The sequence below is a fragment of the Ostrinia furnacalis genome, unplaced genomic scaffold (genome assembly GCF_004193835.3).
Source record: "Ostrinia furnacalis isolate ACB-3 unplaced genomic scaffold, ASM419383v2 OfSCF6389, whole genome shotgun sequence".
Lineage (NCBI taxonomy): Eukaryota > Metazoa > Arthropoda > Insecta > Lepidoptera > Crambidae > Ostrinia > Ostrinia furnacalis.
The window spans coordinates 117,929-141,522 of record NW_021136628.1 but is presented as its reverse complement, the minus strand read 5'-3'; the positions used below and the strand labels follow the sequence as shown (position 1 = coordinate 141,522).

The following is a 23,594-nucleotide window of genomic DNA, read 5'->3' as shown; positions in this document are numbered from 1 at the left end:
CTTGTTATCTATCCACTATCCATCAATCCAGCCGGCTTATCTGGCCGAGCCGCGCATTCACCTGAGCATGTCCACTTGGACAATAAGGCTTTAAAAACATAATCCTCCTTCTGGCGCAGTCGGGTAAAAAGAACCTAATTATGATACAGAAACCGATAACGATCGGCGAATTCAAAAGCTCTTCACTATCACTTGACAAATACTTTCGGTTTCACATTCACATATGCATAAACAATTACCAGACCACCGCTTTTGCGGGTTCCCACGTCGAGAGCGAAAGTGGTCTAGATTTCTACGGTTTTATAATAGATAGCCGCCGATTTATCCGAGCTACCACCCTTGGCGGGTCGGGTTAGGGCTCAGATTGCTTAAACGATTAAAAGTTAAAAATAGCAAGCGCACTATATCAGTTAGGAAGCAATATTGCACCGGTGCAATATTACGTAAAAGTTTTTGACAGTTCGAAAACTTGACTTTTTAAAAAGAGAGCATTATACTTTTGAAAAAGTAAAGTGGTCTTACATGAATTACGAGGGGCGGCTGAAAAGTTTTGAGCCTAGGGTATTAAAAATGCCGATAGAAAAGTATAAAAAATATATTTTTCTATTTGATCTCCCTCTACTACAACGGACTTCTTATATTTGTGTAAAAGAGCTTTTAACCCACTGAAAAAAAAATCGCAATCTTTGCCTTCGAAATGAGCCTTTCGCGCGCCTTCATTTCTTTGTCACTCAAAAATCTTCGTTCCTGGAGGTCTTTTTTTCAATTTGAGAATTAGACAAAATAGCTAAGGATTCGGACTAAACTATGTGGTGGGTGATTAATTTCTTGAAATCCAGTTTTACCCGGGGCAATCTTTGCAATATGCGCGGTGTGCGCGGGCGAAATGTCTTGCAATATCAGATTTCCTTTCGCCAGTTTGCCTCTTAATATTTCAACAACCACTTGACGCACTCTTATCAACAGTACATCATGATAATCCCCGTTTATTGTAGTTTTTTTAAGTAGGTAGTCAATGAATAAAATTCCTCCACAATCCCAAAAATGGTGACTATGAGCTTGGGTGTCGATCGCTCCGCTTTGAATTTCCGCGGCAGCGTTTTCCCTTTTTAATCCATTGCATTGACTCTTATTTTTGACTCTAGATTGTACTGCAGGATCTATTATTTATCAATAGTGACAATTTGAGAAAAAAAAATGTTAGGATTATGGGCAAAGATGTCCTAAAACTCTTGCGAAGTTGTGACTCGACGCTGGTTGTCGAGCGGCGTGAGCATTTTTGGCACCCATCGCGTGCACCCCTATTTCATGTGCAAATGAGTGTGTTAAATATCGCCGATATGTTCCTTGCTAATACCTATGGCTTCAGCTATCTGTCACAGTTTAAATCGCTGATCTCTAAAGCGAGATTCTTTAAATTTTCATTATTTTATTCGTTAATGGCGAAATCTGGCCGCCCTGACTTGAGGTCATCTTTTAGCGACTCCCTGCCATGCTTGAACTATCGGATCCAATCTTTCATGATAGCAAATGAAGGCCCAGACTCCCCATAAACTGTAGACATCTCTTCAAATGTTACCGTCAGCGTTTTGTTCCTCTTTTTGAGGAATTTTATGACAACTGTGTACTTCAATTTCGTACATTGCGCGGATAACTGAGACTTGATGATGTTTACGGATTAATTACTAAAAGCGTGATGACGCTAATGAAATGAAATTTTGTACATATACTAAGGAGGTTATTGGCAAATTAATTAAATTTAGTGCGAGTCAATAATAACACTTGAAGATACTTAGGCTCAAAACTTTTCAGCCGCCCCTCGTATCTTACATGGAAAAATCAAAATTACGACTGCGATTTGTATTTTAGATCTTAGATATTCTTAGTAGCTAAACACTTCATGCAAGTTAAAGCCCAAAAAGTAATGTAAAGTTGTTAATATTGTGTCAATAGATCTTTCGATTTCGAATCTCCGTGTGTAAACCAAACACGGATAAACAATTGCCCAACGCGATACGATTAGGATGGTCGCAATCGCGATAGATAGGTACCCACAATTAGACGTCACTCGTATGTCGAAAGCTGTGGCAATCCCAGAGCAATTGTCGTGCAAAATTGCCGGTTTTCTTTCACACTATATTAAACTATATTCCCACGTGCGATTTTGATAGCGATATGAAAACTTCGGGTTTCATTAGTCATGGTTAATCGTTTTCACCCCACCTCGCGTGACGTGCCATTGGTTTTAAATACCTTTTGGTAATGACCGGAGGGTATATTTGAAGCCACCGAAAGCCATTCCGATTGACAAAGGATTCGACTAAGTAGTTGTTGGATCCGTTAATTTGATAACGATGTTTGCTTTACTTTGAACGTGTTTTAATCAGGTTATTTAATTTACCTTGAATAGGGTGAGGGTGTTCCTGATTTTATGCTAAATCGTTATTTCGAGTGCATTGTTGGTTAACATCATTAAGTAAAAGTTTATTTACTTAGTTATCACCTATTCCCTATAGATGGACTTAATTACAGAGCTTATGATAGCGACATTTAAAATAGAAGTGCTTATTTTTAGTGCATTGGTATGCAAATAAACAATTTGAATTTGAATTCATAATAACCAAACTCAATCGACACAGAAAATCGTATGATTTTCAGCAAGTTTCAGCAAATAGCTAAAAGATGAGGATTCCTGAGAACTCTGAATGGACAGCTGGGCTATAAATGTCCAGGAATCTATTTCTACCTCTCCCTCAAGTTGTGGTCAGCGCAACGGTTGCTTAGGCGCCGCGCTCACTAGCGTTTAGGACCAAAAAATAATATTGTGAAACAAATTCATAATAATTGTAGAAAGATAGAAAAGACATGTATGTTTTTTTATTTCTCTACCTTACTATTTGTACTAATTGAAAAGTGCATAGATATCGCCGAAAATCAATGTTGTATGGAATTTCCCATGTCTGCACTGTGTGTGAGTCACATGTAGGTAGGAAACAACTACTTTCCATGTCAAGCCTGTAATTTTAGGAGGCTTTGTTATTATTGTTAATTTACATAATGTATTCTTCTTTATCTACATATAATCTCTGTTTAAAATGCATTTCAGAAAACCAATCTCCTTAATCCTTTCAATAACCTCTAATTTATTTACAACTTACAGTTTGACACCACTTACAGATTTTTTCTATTCGTTGTTACCTACTGAACTTGTTAGTGAGTCCGTGGGCGCAGACCCTTAGGTAGAGTAAGCAAAACAACAGCGCATCAGTGCCTGACAGTCCCTTCCGCGTGAGCTATGTGTTGAATAGGGTGTAGGACGTTGTCCTTCCGTACTCGCGCGGTGCGGACGTTACTTTCGATGTTTTACCATTTTTGGGCGCTAAAACTTGGAAATATTGTGTCGTTATTGCTCGGGGTAAATTAAAAGTTTTTGGTAGGCACGTGTGACTTTGTAAATAAATAAAGGATGTTCTTTATTCATGTTCAGTAGTGAAATTTAAGGACAGCCAACACGACTTTGGGTCCCCGTTTCTCCGTTTCGCACTTACGCAAGTTTCGACAGCTTTTATCACCCTTCGAAGATTTGCCGATAAAAATAAAAACATCCTCGCTTGTTTTAATGCGTAGGGTCGGAAAGTACAGTCATAAATAACGGTTTAATCACTTTCAGGTCCAACTTGGGAGGTGACCTCGGAAGTTTTCGTTGGTTTCGCCGACGACTCGTCGAGTGATTTAAGTGCAAGTTTAGTGCGTGGGTGATTTCTCCTCCGGTGGTGCCGGGGGTGTGCGAGGGTTGTCAAAATTGCCAAAGTGTCTCCCATAAAGTTGTCGGCGATGGACAGCAACTCGGTGTCGCCGATGCCGGAGCTGGCGCCGATCGCGGAGTTCGACAAGTCGCCGCCATCGCCGCCGAATGAGGAGGTCCCGATGGATGACCTCCCGCCGCCTCCTGCTACGATCTCCGGGTCGGAAACGAAGAAAGTCAAAGTGTGAGTACTAATTAACATTTCTTTCTGTGAAACGACTCTCAAGCTCGAGCATGAGTCTGTTCTCAATAGTAGCTTTCAAGACCATGTTTTGAAAAATTAGAATTCAACCAATCATAGACAGATACATTTCTGGCTTTTAATCGAGTTTTGAGCGTCGTTTTGTAATACAACGTTCATAGAATTTGACGATCCTGAAAACAAGTTAGATTTATTTAAAAAAACTCTACTGACTCGATGTCAGTAAACTGTCGTAATAATAAATCAAGATGCTTTATAAACTTATTTCACTTTAAGATTGCCAATTTTTATTGATGCGGATTTAAATCGCATTTTCGCTGCTCCCAGCGGTAAATTCCGTACTAGGGCATGTAATATCGGAAGGTTTTCAATTCCGATATTGGTTTCCGATATTAGATCTCAATATCGGAATTCCGATATTAATATCGGAATTGAGTTTATGTGTTATAAATTGAATATTTGGTTATATTCGTAACATTTCTCGATTGTATACAGTCAAATAATGATTTTCATCAAAATCTTTAATTTCGTACGAAACAGCACTTCCTAAAATTATAAAATTGAAGTATTTAAAATGTTATGGGTATCCATTGNTTCGTTGGCTTCGCCGACGACTCATCGAGTGATTTAAGTGCAAGTTTAGTGCGTGGGTGATTTCTCCTCCGGTGGTGCCGGGGGTGTGCGAGGGTTGTCAAAATTGCCAAAGTGTCTCCCATAAAGTTGTCGGCGATGGACAGCAACTCGGTGTCGCCGATGCCGGAGCTGGCGCCGATCGCGGAGTTCGACAAGTCGCCGCCGTCGCCGCCGAATGAGGAGGTCCCGATGGATGATCTCCCGCCGCCTCCTGCTACAATCTCCGGGTCGGAAACGAAGAAAGTCAAAGTGTAAGTACGACAACATTTTCAGACTTGTGTGAAACGACACTCAAGCTCGAGCATGAGTATATTCTCAATGATATAAGTATTCATGATTGTTTTGTTTATAAAAATTGAAATTTACCCAATCATATATAAATACATTTCTGGGTTTGAATCGAGTTTTGAGCGTCGTTTTGTAATACAATGTTTATAGAATTTGATCCTGAAAACAAGTTACCATTCTCACGTAGAGAGTAAACTGTTGCAATAATAATCGAGATTGTGATCATTTGTGTTTTTGCTATAGTAAATTCACAGCAGTAAATTCCGTACCTTGATATATACAGGGTGTCCCAGAATGGGTGAATCAAACTGCTAGGGGAGGTAGCTCTACTAATGTACTATCCCTCAAAAATATGAAAAAAAAAAATAAAGCGCATAAGGACACAATTTTTTTTAAAGTGAAAAAAAATCAGCTTTGCCTAAGTTTCTGGCTATAATTGCTGCGTTTGGAGTTTATTTGTACTTTCATCTTACTAATATTAATTGTACATGATCGCTTCGTTTATCTGTAAACAAACTTTTGAAAATAATGACTAAAAGCACTTTATTTGAAAAAAAATCCGAACTCAACATTTTTTTCATATTTTTTAGGGATAGTACATTAGTAGAGCCACCTCCCCTAGCAGTTTGATTCACCCATTCTGGGACACCCTGTATATCAAGTCTTTTCAAGAGCTATGGCTATACGATATAATGATGCTGTAGAAAAATTTGAGTTATTTATTTGTACTGTAATGGTAAAATGGTTGTATCACACATCATTGATGTAACAATCAATCTGACCTAGTCTCTACGCTCTAAATCTTTACAAATGGCACATCGCGTTGTCTATAATTGGAGTCTATGAGGAAGAAATTTTTTAACAAGGCATTTGCAATAATTGGTAAATGTCACTATAACAATAATATTAGTTAGAATTAGTATTCAAGACGTAAGTAGGTAGAGTTTTAAAGGATTTTCCTTTTAAAATAAAAGCATAAGTAGTTCAAATCAATAATGATAATGATGTCAATCAAACTAGACATCATTATTATTATGAAATCTACACATGATAAGAATGATGATAATGTTTCAAATATACTCCATACGGTAATTTTCATTGCATTGTCATTTCATTATTGCAAAATCTCGTCTTAGTTTGGTATCTAATTGGTATATAATTTGGTAACTGTAACCCTCCAATTATAGAAATACGAAAATCTTATTTCCAAAGAAATAAGAAAATAACATCGCAGATTACAACCCGACCTGTAATTACGGTGAAAGTGATTGAGTCTGTTAAATTCATAATGCGAGGGAAGGGAAGGGAAGTCCCTGAAATACTGGGGTCGACCCCCAACCTCGGCTAACTCAGTAACTCACTTATTTTATGCGCAAGAAAAGGTGCTTTATTAGACGTAAACCTTTTGGCTAATAAATACATTGAATGTCATTGTTCACATTGAATGTTATTGTTATTTTATTAATAATTTAATCAAATTTGTCGGCCGTTTGGTGTAGTGGTTCGAAACGGACTACTATTCCGGAGGTTGCGGGTTCGATTCCCGCACAGTACAAACATTTGTGTGCATGAACATATTTGTTTGTATTGGACTGGGTGTTTTCTATGTATAATATGTATGTATTTACAAAAAAAAAAGTATTTACGTATGTTTATATCCGTTGTCTAGTACCCATAGTACAAGCTTAGAGCTTAGTTTGGGACTAGAAGCGCAGTGTAAAATGTCCAAGGATATTTATTTATCTAAATATATAAAAGGAGAAACTGACTGACTGACTGACAGATCAACGCACAGCCTAAACGGCTAAACGTAGGCACTTGAAATTTGGAAGGGACGTAGCTTAGGTACCGTAGAGGTGCACTAAGAAAGGAATTCCCGTAATTCCCACGGGAACGGGAATTAGCGGGAAAAACAGGATTCACGCGTACGAAGTCGCGGGCGGCCGCTAGTTTATTTATAATTAACTTTTCTAACAACTCTATTTTAGTAAATTGCCGACTCTACAAAAGCTAGGAATATTTTCTTGACTGAAAACTCTATCAGTACCTAATTAGTTTCCTACAGCTAAAAAAATGTGTTCCATTAAAATTTTACTATGCTGAAAACTCATTTATTCACGACAAAGACCATTCAGAATCTAAGTGTAGACTCTACAAGTCTACACTGTAGAGTTCATTACAACAGCTTATAAGATTGTTGTTTTAATTAATTTCACGATAGTTTCTGTTAAAGTCATCAAGCGTAGGAGTTTCCTGTCTAAGTAGCTTTTATTTAGTTCATTGTACTATTACATCGTACATACTACTTACTTACACATACTGCTTTTGAAATGAAACTATGAGTAATAACCAAAATGTTACCAATTAATAAAAAATATAATACTGAAGCTCTACATATTTCTACAGTAGTAGTCCAAAAGAATACTAGTTCCTTGATGATATAATAATATCAATGAGGGTTTTCGCGATTGAAAAATCCGCCAGATGGCAATACGTAGACGCGAGGTCCAAATGCTGCATGATTGGTGGATTTTGACATATCTGTCAATGTCATGTCAAAAATAACCAATAATGCAGCATTTGGACCTCGCGTCTACGTATTGCCATGTGGCGGATTTTTCAATCGCGAAAAATGTCATTGTTCACATTGAATGTTATTGTTATTTTATTAATAATTTAATCAAATTTGTCGGCCGTTTGGTGTAGTGGTTCGAAACGGACTACTATTCCGGAGGTTGCGGGTTCGATTCCCGCACAGTACAAACATTTGTGTGCATGAACATATTTGTTTGTATTGGACTGGGTGTTTTCTATGTATAATATGTATGTATTTACAAAAAAAAAAGTATTTACGTATGTTTATATCCGTTGTCTAGTACCCATAGTACAAGCTTAGAGCTTAGTTTGGGACTAGAAGCGCAGTGTAAAATGTCCAAGGATATTTATTTATCTAAATATATAAAAGGAGAAACTGACTGACTGACTGACAGATCAACGCACAGCCTAAACGGCTAAACGTAGGCACTTGAAATTTGGAAGGGACGTAGCTTAGGTACCGTAGAGGTGCACTAAGAAAGGAATTCCCGTAATTCCCACGGGAACGGGAATTAGCGGGAAAAACAGGATTCACGCGTACGAAGTCGCGGGCGGCCGCTAGTTTATTTATAATTAACTTTTCTAACAACTCTATTTTAGTAAATTGCCGACTCTACAAAAGCTAGGAATATTTTCTTGACTGAAAACTCTATCAGTACCTAATTAGTTTCCTACAGCTAAAAAAATGTGTTCCATTAAAATTTTACTATGCTGAAAACTCATTCATTCACGACAAAGACCATTCAGAATCTAAGTGTAGACTCTACAAGTCTACACTGTAGAGTTCATTACAACAGCTTATAAGATTGTTGTTTTAATTAATTTCACGACAGTTTCTGTTAAAGTCATCAAGCGTAGGAGTTTCCTGTTCTTAGTCGCTTTTATTTAGTTCATTGTACTATTACATCGAACATACTACTTACTTACACATACTGCTTTTGAAAGAAACTATGAGTAATAACCAAAATGTTACCAATTAATAAAAAATATAATACTGAAGCTCTACATATTTCTACAGTAGTAGTCCAAAAGAATACTAGTTCCTTGATGATATAATAATATCAATGAGGGTTTTCGCGATTGAAAAATCCGCCAGATGGCAATACGTAGACGCGAGGTCCAAATGCTGCATGATTGGTGGATTTTGACATATCTGTCAATGTCATGTCAAAAATAACCAATAATGCAGCATTTGGACCTCGCGTCTACGTATTGCCATCTGGCGGATTTTTCAATCGCGAAAACCCTCATTAATGATAGAGCTACAGCTCTATTATGTTAACGTCGATACTAACGCCACCTCTACGCGACTCTACAATTTTGTAACACATTTCAACTGTCCGATAAAGGCCTCCTGCCAGTCAGTGTAACAGCGCACTGCCAGATGGCGTGACTCGTCCGAAACTATAGATCATTTCAGTAGTGATATTTTATTTGTCAGTAGTGTAGTGGTATTTGTCGGCCGTTTGGTGTAGTGGTTCAGAACGTGCTACTATGCCAAGAGGTCCCGGGTTCGATTCCCGGCCGGGCAGAAATTGAAATGATGAATTTTAATTTCTGTGACGGGTCTGGGTGTTACTATGTATAATATGTATGTATTTAAAAAAAAAAAGTATATAAGTAGTATATCCGTTAAGCTAGCACCCATAACACAAGCATTAAGTTGCTTACTTTGGGGCTAGCTGGCGATGTGTGAAATTGTCTAAAGATTTATTATTATTTATTTATTTATTTTTACTAATTACTGACATTCAATTGTCTAATTGAATTAGTTTCCAGTGTTGAAATTAGTATTAAAATAATGTGAATATTAGCTAACGATTATTTCAAAAACTTTTTTACTTTGAAACCAGTGGCACTGTCTCTATCACTCACAGGGGACAAAGTATGGTGCTATCTCAATCCAACACACTCGATTGGTTAGAACGAAGTAGGGCGCTTAACTCGCGTCCGGATCGAGTTGAGATCTCGGAGAGTGGCGACACGGACATCGTAAGAATCGTGCTCATGTGACCGTTTGCCGCCAAACTTTTATATTTTGAATTTCGAACTTTTTATTTTTCGAAGAAGTTGTGTTTTGTGCCAGTGTTTTGGAAATATTTTTGGAACACTTTTTTTGTGATTCCTTATCTGTTGTGATCTGCTGAATTGGAAGAAATGGCCCGTGGAAAGAGTCAAACGTATGTTTACTTTAATTTATTTTACCATAGTTATAGTGGCAACTGGACTAGATATCGATAAAACTGGTTTCTGTATTCCTGTTACAAATACTTATTTTACTGTTAACTTTTTTCCTGTTTATCTTTGACTTTTGATTGAAGTTATCGTAAAAATCACGGGTGTAATTTTCTCTTTAGGTAAATGCGGTCGTTAGGCAGTAATTCCATGGGTACTGACATACGTGTATAATTATTTTGCCCACTGCGCACTGTCCACACCTATTAAATATGTTGGTACTGGAGTGACGGGTAGTGAGTGAGCAGTAATATTCAATGACACTCTGAATACCTCCATAGTAATTTTCCTGAATATTTTGAGATATGATTTGGTATAGTATCATCCACGAGAATTGAAGGCTATACCAGGTTTTGGCCATCAGTAGGTTTCCTAAACTATAAAGAAGATTACCAAGAAGTTTGAATAAATTTTAATTTGTTGGCAGTAAAGTGCAGCTATGTTTTAATTAAAGTATTTTTTATTCGTAATACTGCAATCATAATATCTTTATTACAATATCTGACATTTTAATTACTGGAGCAGAATGTGTAATTCATAAGTCATAATTATTTATTCAGTTATTAATTTCTTCACTCCAAAGCCTTCACTTATGAAATTATTGTTACAAAAAAGATATTAAAATTGTGAATAATTTAAACCACAAAATTGAAACAGAACAAGTCAATTATTTTAATTAAGATGCAATCAGTAATTTGTAACTGTTTAATGTAAGAGTTTATCATTACTTATTGGAAAGTAGAACGAAGTTTACGCAATATTTTAATAAGCGTAATAAGCTAATGAGGATCAGTACTGNGATGGATTGAGGTGAAATAAAAACTAGTGTAATGTGTGTGATCTTTAAATTAAGTCATAATTTAACTTAATATTACAACTTATGCGTGTTGTCCATTCTCCCGGGTTGGTCCTTTCAAGAGTTGGCAACCCTACCCAGGGCCGAGCACTTCAACTCGCTTGTTTATACTTGTTCCATAACTTTGTCTGCGAGTTGGGAACGCCCAGCCATGTTGTTGGATTTTCCCATTTCTGTTTANACAAAAACACATGAAAAAGCTAGGGTGGCAAACAGGTTTTTGTATGAAAGGTAAAAAAGGACTATTTTTAAAATATCTAAATATTTGGTAATAAGTAGGATTATAGCTATAATTCTTCGTTATCTTAAAGATTAATATTCATCCTTCAAAATTGTGTGTGTGTTTGTTTTGTGTGATGATTTATAAATATAAAACTTTTGAACTGTTTCAAAGCACACTTTTTTTTTTCAAAATGTACATTTTTTTTGAGAAATACTCTTATATTGTTACTTGTTTCTTAAACTATTTAGAATTTGAAAAAACGTAATGCATCAGGTGAGAATTGAACTTGAGACTTTTCTTTTCACGGGCCCCTCTAAGATCTGTGAAACCAAAAGATGTAGTTTATCTATCTGATAAGTTTCTTCTATCAGGGATTTTATTTGCAAATGGTTAAAAAGGCATTAAAGAACAGCCAAGATTTAACATATTATGTTAAATCTCTACTACTTTTTACAAACGAAATAACAAACTTGTCAATTTCAAAATTTGTAATAGTTCTTATCTAGATTTTAATCATAATGGTGGAAATATAAGGATAAGGAAGGAAATATAGGATTTAAAAAAGAGGTAGAGTTTACTGGCACCATCAAGGTAGCTGCACCGGCGTTTTCTCATGGCGTCCATGGCACCATGAGTTGTGGACACGGTAATTATCGCTGGCATCGGGACCTAATGACGTGTGGACGGGAAGCACGTAATTTGCGCCCCTGTGTTTACTGTGGAGTGTCGCGCCGTGTTACTATTTATCTATTTTTTAGTCTGTGTTGAATGTAATCAGTGTAAAAGGAAAGGAAATTGTAGGAACTGATATAATGCTTTCAGTTCTTAATGCTATGTCCTAGTACAAAAGAAATGATAGGATATTCATTACACGTGTCAATGATTGCAAGACCACATATCAATCTGACTTTGTCGCTTCCCAAATTAAGCTCAAGTCAACCAAGTCAAGTTACCTTTATATCGCTATCTGAAATAGATTTCAAATTAAGCGAGAATTTTTGTAATCGTAAAGTAGAGCAGGACATTAGATTTTTCACAATTTTGTTAGAAAATAGAAACTTTTAAGTACTTAGCTTCTGCATATTATTCAAATTCAAATAGTTTATTAAGTACATAGGCCAGGGCACTTATACACGTCCCAAATATAGCTTGTTTATTAAGATACTACAGTATCAGCTTGATGTGCTGTAGTTCATTATTTTTTATGGTCTGAAATAGCTATGGTAGCTTTTGTTTCACGAAAATCTTACTTGTAGTGACTTCGTGTACAATTACTACTTACTAGTAGTTGATTGTGAGATTGCCTCACAAAGTCTAATTGAGACATTCTTTTGTACCAAGACTAAGGTCAAGTTAAGAGCAGTGTTGCTGGCGTGTTGAACATATTAATCAATTAATTAATCATTGATCAATGAGCGACAGGTGTGCTCTACAATGTTAATTGGCCGACAAAGAAGTTGATGAATGTAATGTCCACAACCACATTTTATAGTTAAACAAACAAACAAACACTCGTGTCATCAAACCATTCGTAAATAATTGAGGAAAAGCACATCAGTCATAAGAGAAACTGCAGAAATAAGTTGATAGGTAGATATGTATATGTATCTATCTGCATCGCTTGAAAATGTTTACAAAATTTACTATTTTTGAGTGTCTGTCTCTTTAAATGATTCTCAAATCGATATTGAATCTGATGGGTATTATTGGTCTCTACACGCCTTTTTGTGATCACCCTACAATACAAAAATCGGTTATTAATCAATGATTTGAATGATGCGCAAACGCATCGTATCCTCGTCTCAAATCTGTGGGGCAGCCCACAGCAGACCGGTTGATACGGGCGTTCGACCTCCAGGAGTTTATTAAGTCCAATTCACAGGCGGGGGGACGGGCGCTCAGGAAGTGGGATGAATTTGTCGCTATTATTACTCTCTATGAAGCCACGAGACCGGCAGCCATATGTTTCAATCTCTATTCGGTATGACAATTTTGCGTAGGTGCGAGAGTTACCACTTTCTTGACGAATAACGACCTATGTGAAAGGAAGTGAGTTCTTTCAACATGCAATCTTTTGTAGGTTGACGATTCGCTAATGATGAAAACTTTAAGGCCCAGAACAGACGGTAAAACGCAACTGCAACGAAACTGCAACTGCTAGTTACTTTTGAGTTGCATCTAAGTTTCTGCCATAGCGTCCGTTGAGAGACCACACATGACGCGATCAGTTTGAAACTTTCAGTTTCAGTTTCATTCATTAGAATCATCAGAAAGTTACAGTTTCGTTGCAGTTGCGTTTCACCGTCTGTTCTGGGCCTAATAGAACGAATACACAATTAGTTACTTTAAAACATCTACGACGTGATTGATACTCTTTATTCCGAAAATCGGAACTCTACCCCCAAAGGACGCTATTTCGAATATCGTTAGTCCAATGCAGCTATCCCGAAAATGATTGACTTTGTATTAAGTACTAAAAAGATATAAACTTAACAGTAAAAATTGTGCATTTTACAACAAGTTAAACATCGCAATTTACAATAAGTAGGTATATTACTGTATTACATACCCAATATTTCGATTGAAATACTAATTACACGTGATTTACTATACTGTTGTTTTCGGCTTTAGTACGTGTTTAACAAGTTTATGTTATGTTGTTTTTGGTAGAATCGTGTTGTACATACCACGGCACATCAAATTTAACACTGTAGTATCTAATCTATTTGTAATAGGTGCTAGTTTTCAATACAAATGTATAGTTTTATGTGCTACGAAATTGGAGAGCGAAACGGATCAGGTTTTACGGCTGTCTTCATTTCGTGGTGGCATTGGGACTGCATTCAAAGGATGCTAGACAATTAATATGTTTACTTGTTAGATGTTCACGGTATGTTAAGTCACCTTGTAGAATTTACGGTTGATCTCACTTTCTATTGGACTCAATGGATGGAAAGGATGCGTCAAATCTGGAGTTCAAACAATTCACTCTCGTTTTAACTCTTATACTACAAACATAATCGCTAGCACATTAGACCACGTTTTGTTGAAAGATAGCAACTTTATGAACTACATAAAATGCCACAGTGCTTAGTTTAATGTGCAATCGTATGGTTCAAACTAGAAGTTGTCAGATTGAACTGCAAATTCAACTAAATTAAGAAGTTTAGATTAAAAAAAAGATAATCTCAACTAAGTACATATTTCTTTACATAACTTCTATTGAGTGATATTGAAGTGACTTTTGTTGGGGTAGGTCATAAAGTGTTGATTTTGTCTCTGATGCGTATATTAGCGGCGGCTTTTTGGTTGAAATAGGGGTAATTTTGCATAAAAAAAAATCATACTTAGTGTGATATGCTGTCGACTCTAAATTATTATTGTAATAAGGATATTTATGATTATGGATTATGTTTGCCTTAACACTAACATTTCGTTGATTATTATGATTGCATACAAACTAGGACACACCTACATTGTGACTGTTTCATTAAATATTTTTGTGTGCATTTCTCTCTGTTTGAACTTGATAACATAAACGAGGTCAACTTTATACAATTCAATATATTATTATGCTTTTAGATGTTTACGATAAAGCATGTCCATTACAATTACATTTATTTATATAATATAGGTACTTATTATGTTTATAGAAATATTAAATAAATATTTAAAGAAAATCAGGCTATCTTAAACGTGTGCACTGTATTAATATTATGTCGCAATTATTCCAATTTTTAAATCAATTTCAATATCAAGATTTTGGTTTGTCTATATTTAGTGACTTTTTATTTTTTATGCAATTTTTCGTTTCAGACATATTGTAAAGCCGCCGTATTTAGTCCACTTACATATTGAAACTTTGAATAAAGACAACCTCAAAAGAACATGACTTACTTATAATATAGAGACGCTAACTCGCTAAACGCCCTAGTCACAAGTTTACGTGTGCAAATATACTTTATTTATTAACTTTTATTACAGTTTAGTGGGTTAGTAGCTGACATCAATTTACATCACATCTTGTTGTTAGTTTTCACCAGTTAGAAATAACAATCTTCCTATTTTAGTGAAAAGAACGAGTATTGAAAATAACATAGAGTTCTAAGCCATTTCCAGAGCCCTTGTAAACAACGTACATGTCCCAAATATAGCTTTAGAGGCTTTACCACTTTGGGACAACATAAAATAGGCTGGTGATAAGAAGAAGTGGCGGAAGAAATTCAGTCACCATTGTCAGCATTAAGTTCATTTTTTAATAACTAATGATTTTAATATACTCGTATATTAGGTATTCAATCTTACTATCTAATAAGCATTATGCCTTATGATATAATCAAACTTCCAAGTAACTATACCAACATATCGTAAACCAGTACAGCTCTTTTCCGGCATATCATTGAAATTCCTTTTTATGTCTTTGAGACTTGACACCATAACGTTCCGTCTTTATGCTTATCACGTGAGAGGCCTATCACTCTCCCTCCCCCCTCTTCAATGGGGGTCATAACTGTACCCGCGGACACGGAGACAATTCAATAACCGTTGAGCAAAGGGACTTATCGATAGTTTTATCGGTAAGTTATCGATTCAGTGTTCATTGTCAAAGAATACGAATAGTGATGTGTCTATTGAGAAGACAATACCGAACACGAAATAGAGATGAATGAAACAAATGAAAATCTATTTAAATATTGCTAATGAATGTCGTAATTATTCTAATTTAACTGGATACTGTTCTCTGCACTAAATCAAACGACAATTAATTCACTGTATAGGTGGCAGTGGAATTCATAGTACTTAGTTAATTACCAAAATGAATGCAGCTAGTATTAAGAAAGAAGAATTATGAATTCTGCCGTCAGTTAAGCATGAACCTTCAAGCGTTGTAATAGTAATAGTATGTAATATTCAAGACCATGTCTCTGTAAAGGCACTATTTTAGCTTTACCTATCTCAATAACAAGCTCTACCTTTATTTTGAGGGACAGATAATTGAACTTTCAATTAACTCTTGAGCATTATCACCAAAACTGGGCGTGCTTATGAAGGCAATTTGCCAGCGCCAAAGCTATTAAAGCTCTTATACACAAAGTAAGAGAGTTTAAATTTGAATAGGACAGTGTATATGCGGGCTGCGACAGGTGGGGAGTATTCCTGGCAGCTTCATTTTATGTCCTCGACAAAGTACACGTCGGGACAAATCACGTACGTTGCGATACGTAACGAGGTTTGCTTTTGTACAGTCGACAGCACAGACTGTACATTCTTGTAGTAAAACAACCTCTATTACAACGAGATAAGACGCCTGTTTAGCTTGATATGCTGTCGTCATTCGTCGCCCTAAATGATGTAGGTACTCGTTCGTTGACTTTGAGTACATCGTGTAAACTCGCTGCTTGCCAAAACTGGGAATGGAATTCGTTAAAGTTTATCTACGCTATAATTTTCATTTTGTTTCTTTTTGCAATGATTACAATAGGGGCTATAATTATAAAGATTTTACGGAAAAACTGAAACGAAAGAGAGCTGTTAGAACTTACTTTTGCTCGAGTTAACTGAGACATCTAATTCTTTGATTTTTTCTTTTGCTCTATTCCTGCATTGAAAAGGCATTATACCTACTCTTTTTAATTTTTGATTCGTAAATATGAGCAAAACATATTATTGTAACTACAAGTTTAATTTATTTTCCTGAACATATTGGACTACTGAAAAATAGTGATTGATTACTTTTCCTGCGCCTAAACTACAAAGTCAATTTAAAACAGACAACAATATAATCAAACTTGGCAAAAACAAAACCCGAAGAAAGACGGACGGGGAGAAGTGTTATTGCAGTTTGAACAAAATAATAGAAGTTAGGAGTCTTGGGAGGAAGTTTTTCCCGTATTTTAGGGTAACGCCACCCTTTTCAGTCATTATTGGAACTCCGCTCATATCAAATACGGTTCATTAGACCGAAGCACCGAACCTCAGCGATTTCACCTAAAGGCTTATTTTTATCGGGGAATGGAAGTATTGGCGCGTTTAACATGGTTTTTCAATTGAGTTTATAGATCGTATGAGGGTTGATTTGCCTTTGATTCTTTGTGTAGAAGACGGAAAACTATGATAAAGAACAGACACCAATTAGTCTTAAATAGGCACTGCCATCGTGGGGAAATACTAATTTAAAAAACCTTTATATTTAAAGCCTACCTAGATCTTTTGTGTAACTTGTGGTTGTGGAGCTGTAACGCAATCAGTACAAACAGTAATTATATTATTGGAGTGGTCCTAACGAAATATTCACAGAATAAACTTAACAAAGTTATCGAGTATACGAGCATTCCCTAGTATTAATAAACATAGTAGGTAGTATGGTACGTAGTATTTACCTTTTACTCCGAAGTTCGGTAGAAGCTCATTTAGTTTTAATTAATTTTGGCTCGTGGTTTCAGCTCTCGCTAGTTTGCTCGGAGCTTTCCAACAATTTAAGTTATATCTCATTTCGTTCTGTTTTGTAATAATGTTACAAGAATTTTCGAAATGCGAAATAATTGTACCTAGTTTGCTTTGGGTGGATAATGGTGAAACTGAATATAAGATTTTAGGAGGAATTCCTTCAGCTGGAATTAAAAAGTTGAATTATTGAAATTTAGGCCTGAATGTAGGGTGATTGCTATAGTAATTAGCCTATACATAGTTATTGGCATATTGGATTGTTTATAAGAGACACAAATATTTACTACATTGGACTGCGAATTGCTCAGAAAAAATATTTGTCTCTTTTCCTCTCTTAATAACTTCCATTAGGCTTGTTTCTTTTCATTTTAGGCAAGTTGGCCAATAAGTAACTACCTATGTATTAGCTACCTAATTACTATAGCGATCACCCTATTTCGTTTTCATTTCTGCCAGTTTCACATTTGTTCCGGTTCCAAAAGACGCATTTTATTATCAGTTGGAGATACCATGGAGTAGGTAGAAAGTATAGAGCTATGAGAACTCTAGAAAGAAAAAGCCTTTTTTTGCCCTAAATCATGTTTTTCATGGTTAACCGCCGTGAAAAATATTTTTACAATCTGTGTACTTAAGAACTAAAATCTTTATAGATTTTTTGACGCACTCGCTAGTGAGCAGCACACCTAACGTAAACTCATGGTAAGCACTGAAGTCGATTTGTACCCTCCTCCGATCGCCTTGACTTTGCTCTGCTGTTTCCAAAGCAGGATCTGTTTATGCATACAGCGCCGCGGACATTGAGATTGAGACGGACATCTGTCGGTGCACTAGACCTTGGTCTAATCCATCGCATCCTCTCTATAAATATTTATGTTGACCGCACTAGGTTTATGTTATTACAGACGACGGCATGTCAAGATAAACACTGGTACCCGGTATCGGTATCTTATGCTGGTGTCATAGGTGTCATTTTGCTATAAAAATGTTAGTCTAATGTGCTGTCTGAACAGGGCGGCTTTGGTGACTGACAAGTCGAGTGGTTTTCGGAGGAATTATTTGGAAGCCTTTCGTTTTTCTTAAGTGCATCTTTCTTACCCAGAAGCATCATGTTTGATGATATTATTGAAGAAGATTTTCGAGATGAAGATGCAAGCGCTTTCTTTGACATGTTTTGTAGCCTTACGTGTAAAAATGTGCCAAATATCAAAACTAAAAGTTCAAACATTTTGACAAAAATACAAAATAGAAATACCTAGATGTTGAATATGCAAAAGGCATCTTTGCGTCGTCTTTTATTTCTCTTAGTAGTAAAATAGTACCGACCAGCCCAGCACAGCCTCGCCTTGTAGCCTCACCGAATGTAAACATTTTTTACCTTGTCTTCTTAGCCATAAGATTCAATTCGACAGCGTTTTATTTGCTGACCGTGCCATGGGCATGCAATTATGGGACGAGAAGTGGGACAAAAGAGTCTTGTCTCGAGTGAAAATAAAACTCGAGTCAGATGCGCGCGGCTCGGAGGCTCGGAGAATATTACGATATTCCATATTCAAATCTTGTAGCCTTAGAGCCAGGAAGGCAACTATCGGAACTATGCATTTAAAACTGAGTAAGAAAAAGCGTTTTTTACATTCTTTATTATAAAGTGCGGGCAAACCAAACACGGTTCACGTAATTTTGTCTATTTTAACAATATTACAATTAACATGAAGCCACAAAATCGAAGAAAATAGGGCGGGCAATCTTCTTGGCTTGAAAGTCTTGAGACCTAGAAAAAGTTTGTAGCCACCCCTCAATGTAACAAACAGCTTTTGTTCAATAAGGATTTAGGTCTTACTTGATACAATTTTTATAGGTAAATGTTTAAAGAACAGAGCTGTTTCTCCTATTAAAATAGCTTTAGTCAGTTTTATTTATTCTTGTATTAGATTACATTAATGTAGAGAACATATTCTGTAGTAAACCGTAAAAAGATTCTAAACATTCTCAAACGCTCTACAATTCGTAGACCCACATGAAAGCAGGAGACAAAGCTCCCAGAAACTGATTACAGATCAAATGGTAATGAACTCATTTCAAAGTGTAATGCACGCTGTCCCCTGGAGCGACACAACGCGGCAACGCGATGGAAATACTCAGCAACTTTCCCGTGACGTCTCTACAAAGGCTATCTTTTAGGGTAGGGTTGTTACAATGAGGGGCGAGAGAGCTATCGTTTTTATTTAACAGTTGGCACCACTGGCGACAGAACCTTACTCTACAGCGGCGCTAACTGATGAGGTCAATATGATATTTTTATAAGACAACTAGCTGACCCGGCGAACTTTGTTCCGCCTTAATGGCAATAAATAAGCAGACTTTTTTATTTCGAACGGGATAAAAAGTATCCTATGTCCTTCTCCTGGCTCTAAACTACCTCCCTGACAATTTTCAGCTAAATCGGTTCAGCCGTTCTTGAGTTATAAGTGGAGTAACTAACACGACTTTCTTTTATATATATGTATAGATACCACATACTCCTGAATCTGTATTGTTTCTAAGAAATGTTAACTATTCGTTTTTGTAAATACTTATTTTACATACATAAATATTAATATTTCAAAATTGTTTTTAAGTACAAATTAAAACAATATGCAAATAAATGTTAATGTACTCTTGAAAAAATAAACATCTACCTATAACATTAACAGATTAAACATAGCTGTTTTTCATTAGCAAGTAGACACGTTAGCGCTTTTTAATTTGTCGCACCCTTTTCGCTCCGGTATACGTGGATGTTATTATCAAATCAAATCAAATCAATAAAATTTATTTCAGACACAATACAGTCCATACAATAAGGAAAAATATTCAAAAGCCAAAACAGTCAGTCTTACATAATAAAAATAAATTAAAAATATTAATAAATTCCTGGCAACCCTACAGGGGAAATGGGATGCGAGCCGATCCCGGGAGAATCCCGGAAACGGGTGTCCGTCGCAGACATCGGGGCTGATTCAGTCGCCCGGATATACCGCGACAGCTATACCTCACCGTTTATCTTACCTTATTTTAGGGCCGCGCATGGGCGCAGTGCACGTCGACCCATTGGGATCTTTTGTGCTTCCCTATACCTTTATCCCCCCTCATCCGCAAAGATCCTATCCATATAGTGGATCAAGTGCTTGGGTGAGAAGGACCTATATTCTTCTGGTGTCGGATAAGCCGACCCCAGGAGACCCATTCTAGTTCTAGCTAGCGCGTCACATTCGCAGAGTAGGTGTTTCATGGACTCCGCATGTTCTCCACATGCTCGACAGCTGTCATCCGTAGTTAGGCCCATTTTGTGGAGCATGTGGTTTGCAGTGTAGTGTCCTGTTAGCGCACCCGTGATACCTCACCGTTTAGTTGACGCTGGAGTTTGTTACGGAACGTTATACTTTACGTGGTGGAAAATCTTTCGAAGATCGGGCTTTTGTCGTAGCCTGTCTGGATTGGGGCATATTCTGTTGACACCTAATTACTTGCTATGTACCTACTCTATTTAATGTTAAACTTGTAAATGTAATGTATCTTGGCGACATTATTATAACAATAATAACTGGTAACACAAGCATATTTATTTAGCTTACCACTATAGGGGTTAAAGGGACTAATGCCCGTTTTCACCATCAATCCCTAATTTTTAAGTGACCCCTATGAAAACAAAATGCCTGTTATGTGTTCCCATAGGGGTCACTTAAAAAATAGGGATTGATGGTGAAAACGGGCATAAGAATAATTTGTATTTACAAATTACTGATACTAATTAAAGAACTATTTAAGGTGATCAAAAATATTTCCGTCTCTACATTTTCAAGACAATATTTGTTAATGGTTGTAGAGATCGGTGTCAATATGTTTAGCGGTGATAACCGTACTTCCAATCCAGTTTTAGAGAGCGTTGACTTGTCCGGTACACATGTCGTCTATCTAATAATGATAAATAATTAAATTAGAACAAAATTAATAATATTTTTCCTTGAAGCAAAGCGCTCAGTCGGCCATCTTTGAAACATCTAAACCTATCATTACACCATCAAAATTACAGAAAAATTATCCATAATAGCTGCGTCCAAAACAAATATGTCGTAACTGCATAGAACACCCTTGAACTGACATCTGCAGTCGAATAATGATTAAAAGTAAGGTCGTTCGCCTCGTAAATGCATTCGCAATGATCGTTTGCTGAGAGTAAGAGCCCTTGCACACTTGTTACTTTGACTCGTTATCAGTGCAGTGAATTCGTCTGGTCTTGAGGACACTTTAGTTTGGTAACGACAGCGCAAACGTTTTGCTGTCGCTAAGATGACTACTCGACTAGATGCTACAAATTGTTGGCAGATTTTAAAACACTACGCCACATTACATGTAAAAAATTGGTCATCACGTCAAAAAGAAACAGACTTTTCGCAGAATGTCCTGTTTTGAACGCTCTACTGAACTCTTCTGGAGAGTGGCTGTTATCTTTTTATTGGTAACACAATCCTCCTTGCTTTCACAAAAGGAAGCATCCTTCACAAGCAAACTCCCTTGAACAAGCACGAGATTTTACAAAAACCAGGTATTTGTTTTGTCAAGAGTAAAATTCCTTCAATTGTTTTTAATGTCTTTTATATTACAAACAGTTGAGAATCAGTTAGAAACTACACCAGTTTTCTTTCATTACTAGTTCTTCCTCTATTTGTGTACAGTCTGCGTCAAATAGTTCGTGACACCCAAAGTTGCGACACGTCTTAGTGCAAGTTACAATTGAAATAAGGTTGTATTGTCAACTTTTTGGCCACGAGTGTCACGCTACTATTTGACGCTGACTATACAGTGTCTAGTGTATAAGGGTCATAAAAGACCCCCAGATGCAATTAGTCGAGCTCTTCATTAGCTCACTCACGATGATATCTCGTCACGTCGCGTTTAGGGTTCCGCAACCAAAGCCGCGGTTACTTAATTTCCTCTTCTGTGACAACTTCTTTGTCTGCAATATCTAATAGCGTAATCTCTATCTGTAGCGTAATAGCGTCTTTTATTTTGTTGCTAGATTGTTTTGTGAAATTTCCTTTTTTTAGTATTATAAAGAGTTTTTTAATATTTCCATCATTAAGTTCAACCATCACTAGATTCAAAAGTTGAAAATGAAAATAATGACTTCAACCAATTTCTTGAATCGAGTTTTTAAATAAGTACCATTTTTTATCATATTGTGAAGATTTATTAGGACTAAATCATAAAAAACTGTAAGTCACAAACAGCTAAAGACAATGTCTTGATATGTAAAGAAAAAACAATCCTTCATTGATTTTTATTCACCTCATCACTTCCCTTAGACAAAAAGTCTATAAGATTTTATCAGATCGATAACGAATGTCACATGTGTGGAATCACTGTTATTATCGTTGATGCCCGCTGCTCGGCTACTATCGCCTCTCTATGGGCAATTAACGGGTCAGTAACATTAACATGAACGCAGTAACCAGTGGGGACGCGTTGGAGTGCATTAGGGCACATGCTTTGGGTCCGAATCGATAAGTATGTGATATGTTTTGTAGCATCGTTGTCGGGTTATCATGAACTTACAAGCTTTTATTGAATCAGAAAACCGTAAGTGACACTTCAGTTCGATATCCAATATCGATTTCAAGACACTGAATGGCCCACGGAATGACCCATGCAGATTTCCGTAATGTGGATTTAAATATCTAACTCAAATCTAGATTAAACAAAAACGATACAGAAACACTGAGAAGTAAGTGCTCGACTGGTTAATCTTACTATGAAAAGTAACCCGTGGGGGTACATGTTACTGTATTCTTGGTTAAAACTAAAGAATTCTAGGGTGTTTTACCTACTGATCTAATGACTCGAAAAGAAAACAGCGACCATGACTTGACGTGTTGATTGACATTGATTTGTCCTTTGAAGGCTACAAAGAACTCTTATTGGGCAGTTAAAATTAGCGTCTCTTAAGTGATAAAATTACCTATTGCGTATTTCTGTTGAGCACTATTTGCCGTATCATCACTTTTTTATACTTATTACAGTACTGAAATTGTGTTGTACAGTCACGTCAAGTTAGCTGTTTTGTGCTGTTTTGTTTTACCCTATGCCATTGGAAATAAAAACTATTTTATCACATTTTACGATGTTGCGCTAATGAAGGCATCGCATGCGCTTCTTCAATTAACGCGAGTCGCATACAGACAGCGAATTAGTTTTAACGAATATATTGTGTTTCATGTTAGTTAGATGTATGCAGCTGATGTTTCATTGCTATTTTGAAACCATTTTAATTTAT

General features: G+C 36.4%; 1 protein-coding gene across 5 annotated transcripts in view; it reads left to right on the top strand.

The window, feature by feature from the left end:
* nemy (cytochrome b561 family member no extended memory) overlaps positions 1-23,594 on the top strand; it is a 96,317-nt gene that overhangs the window by 13,208 nt on the left and 59,515 nt on the right. For 2 of the 5 annotated variants that reach the window (XM_028317645.1, XM_028317643.1), the window contains exon 2: positions 3,671-3,989. In XM_028317645.1, the coding sequence (XP_028173446.1) occupies positions 3,835-3,989 (155 nt within the window). In that variant the 5' untranslated portion in view covers positions 3,671-3,834. Of the gene's footprint in view, positions 1-3,670; positions 3,990-4,623; positions 4,892-9,435; positions 9,704-23,594 lie in introns of those variants that run through there. The other 3 variants (XM_028317644.1, XM_028317649.1, XM_028317647.1) reach the window with 3 other exon arrangements.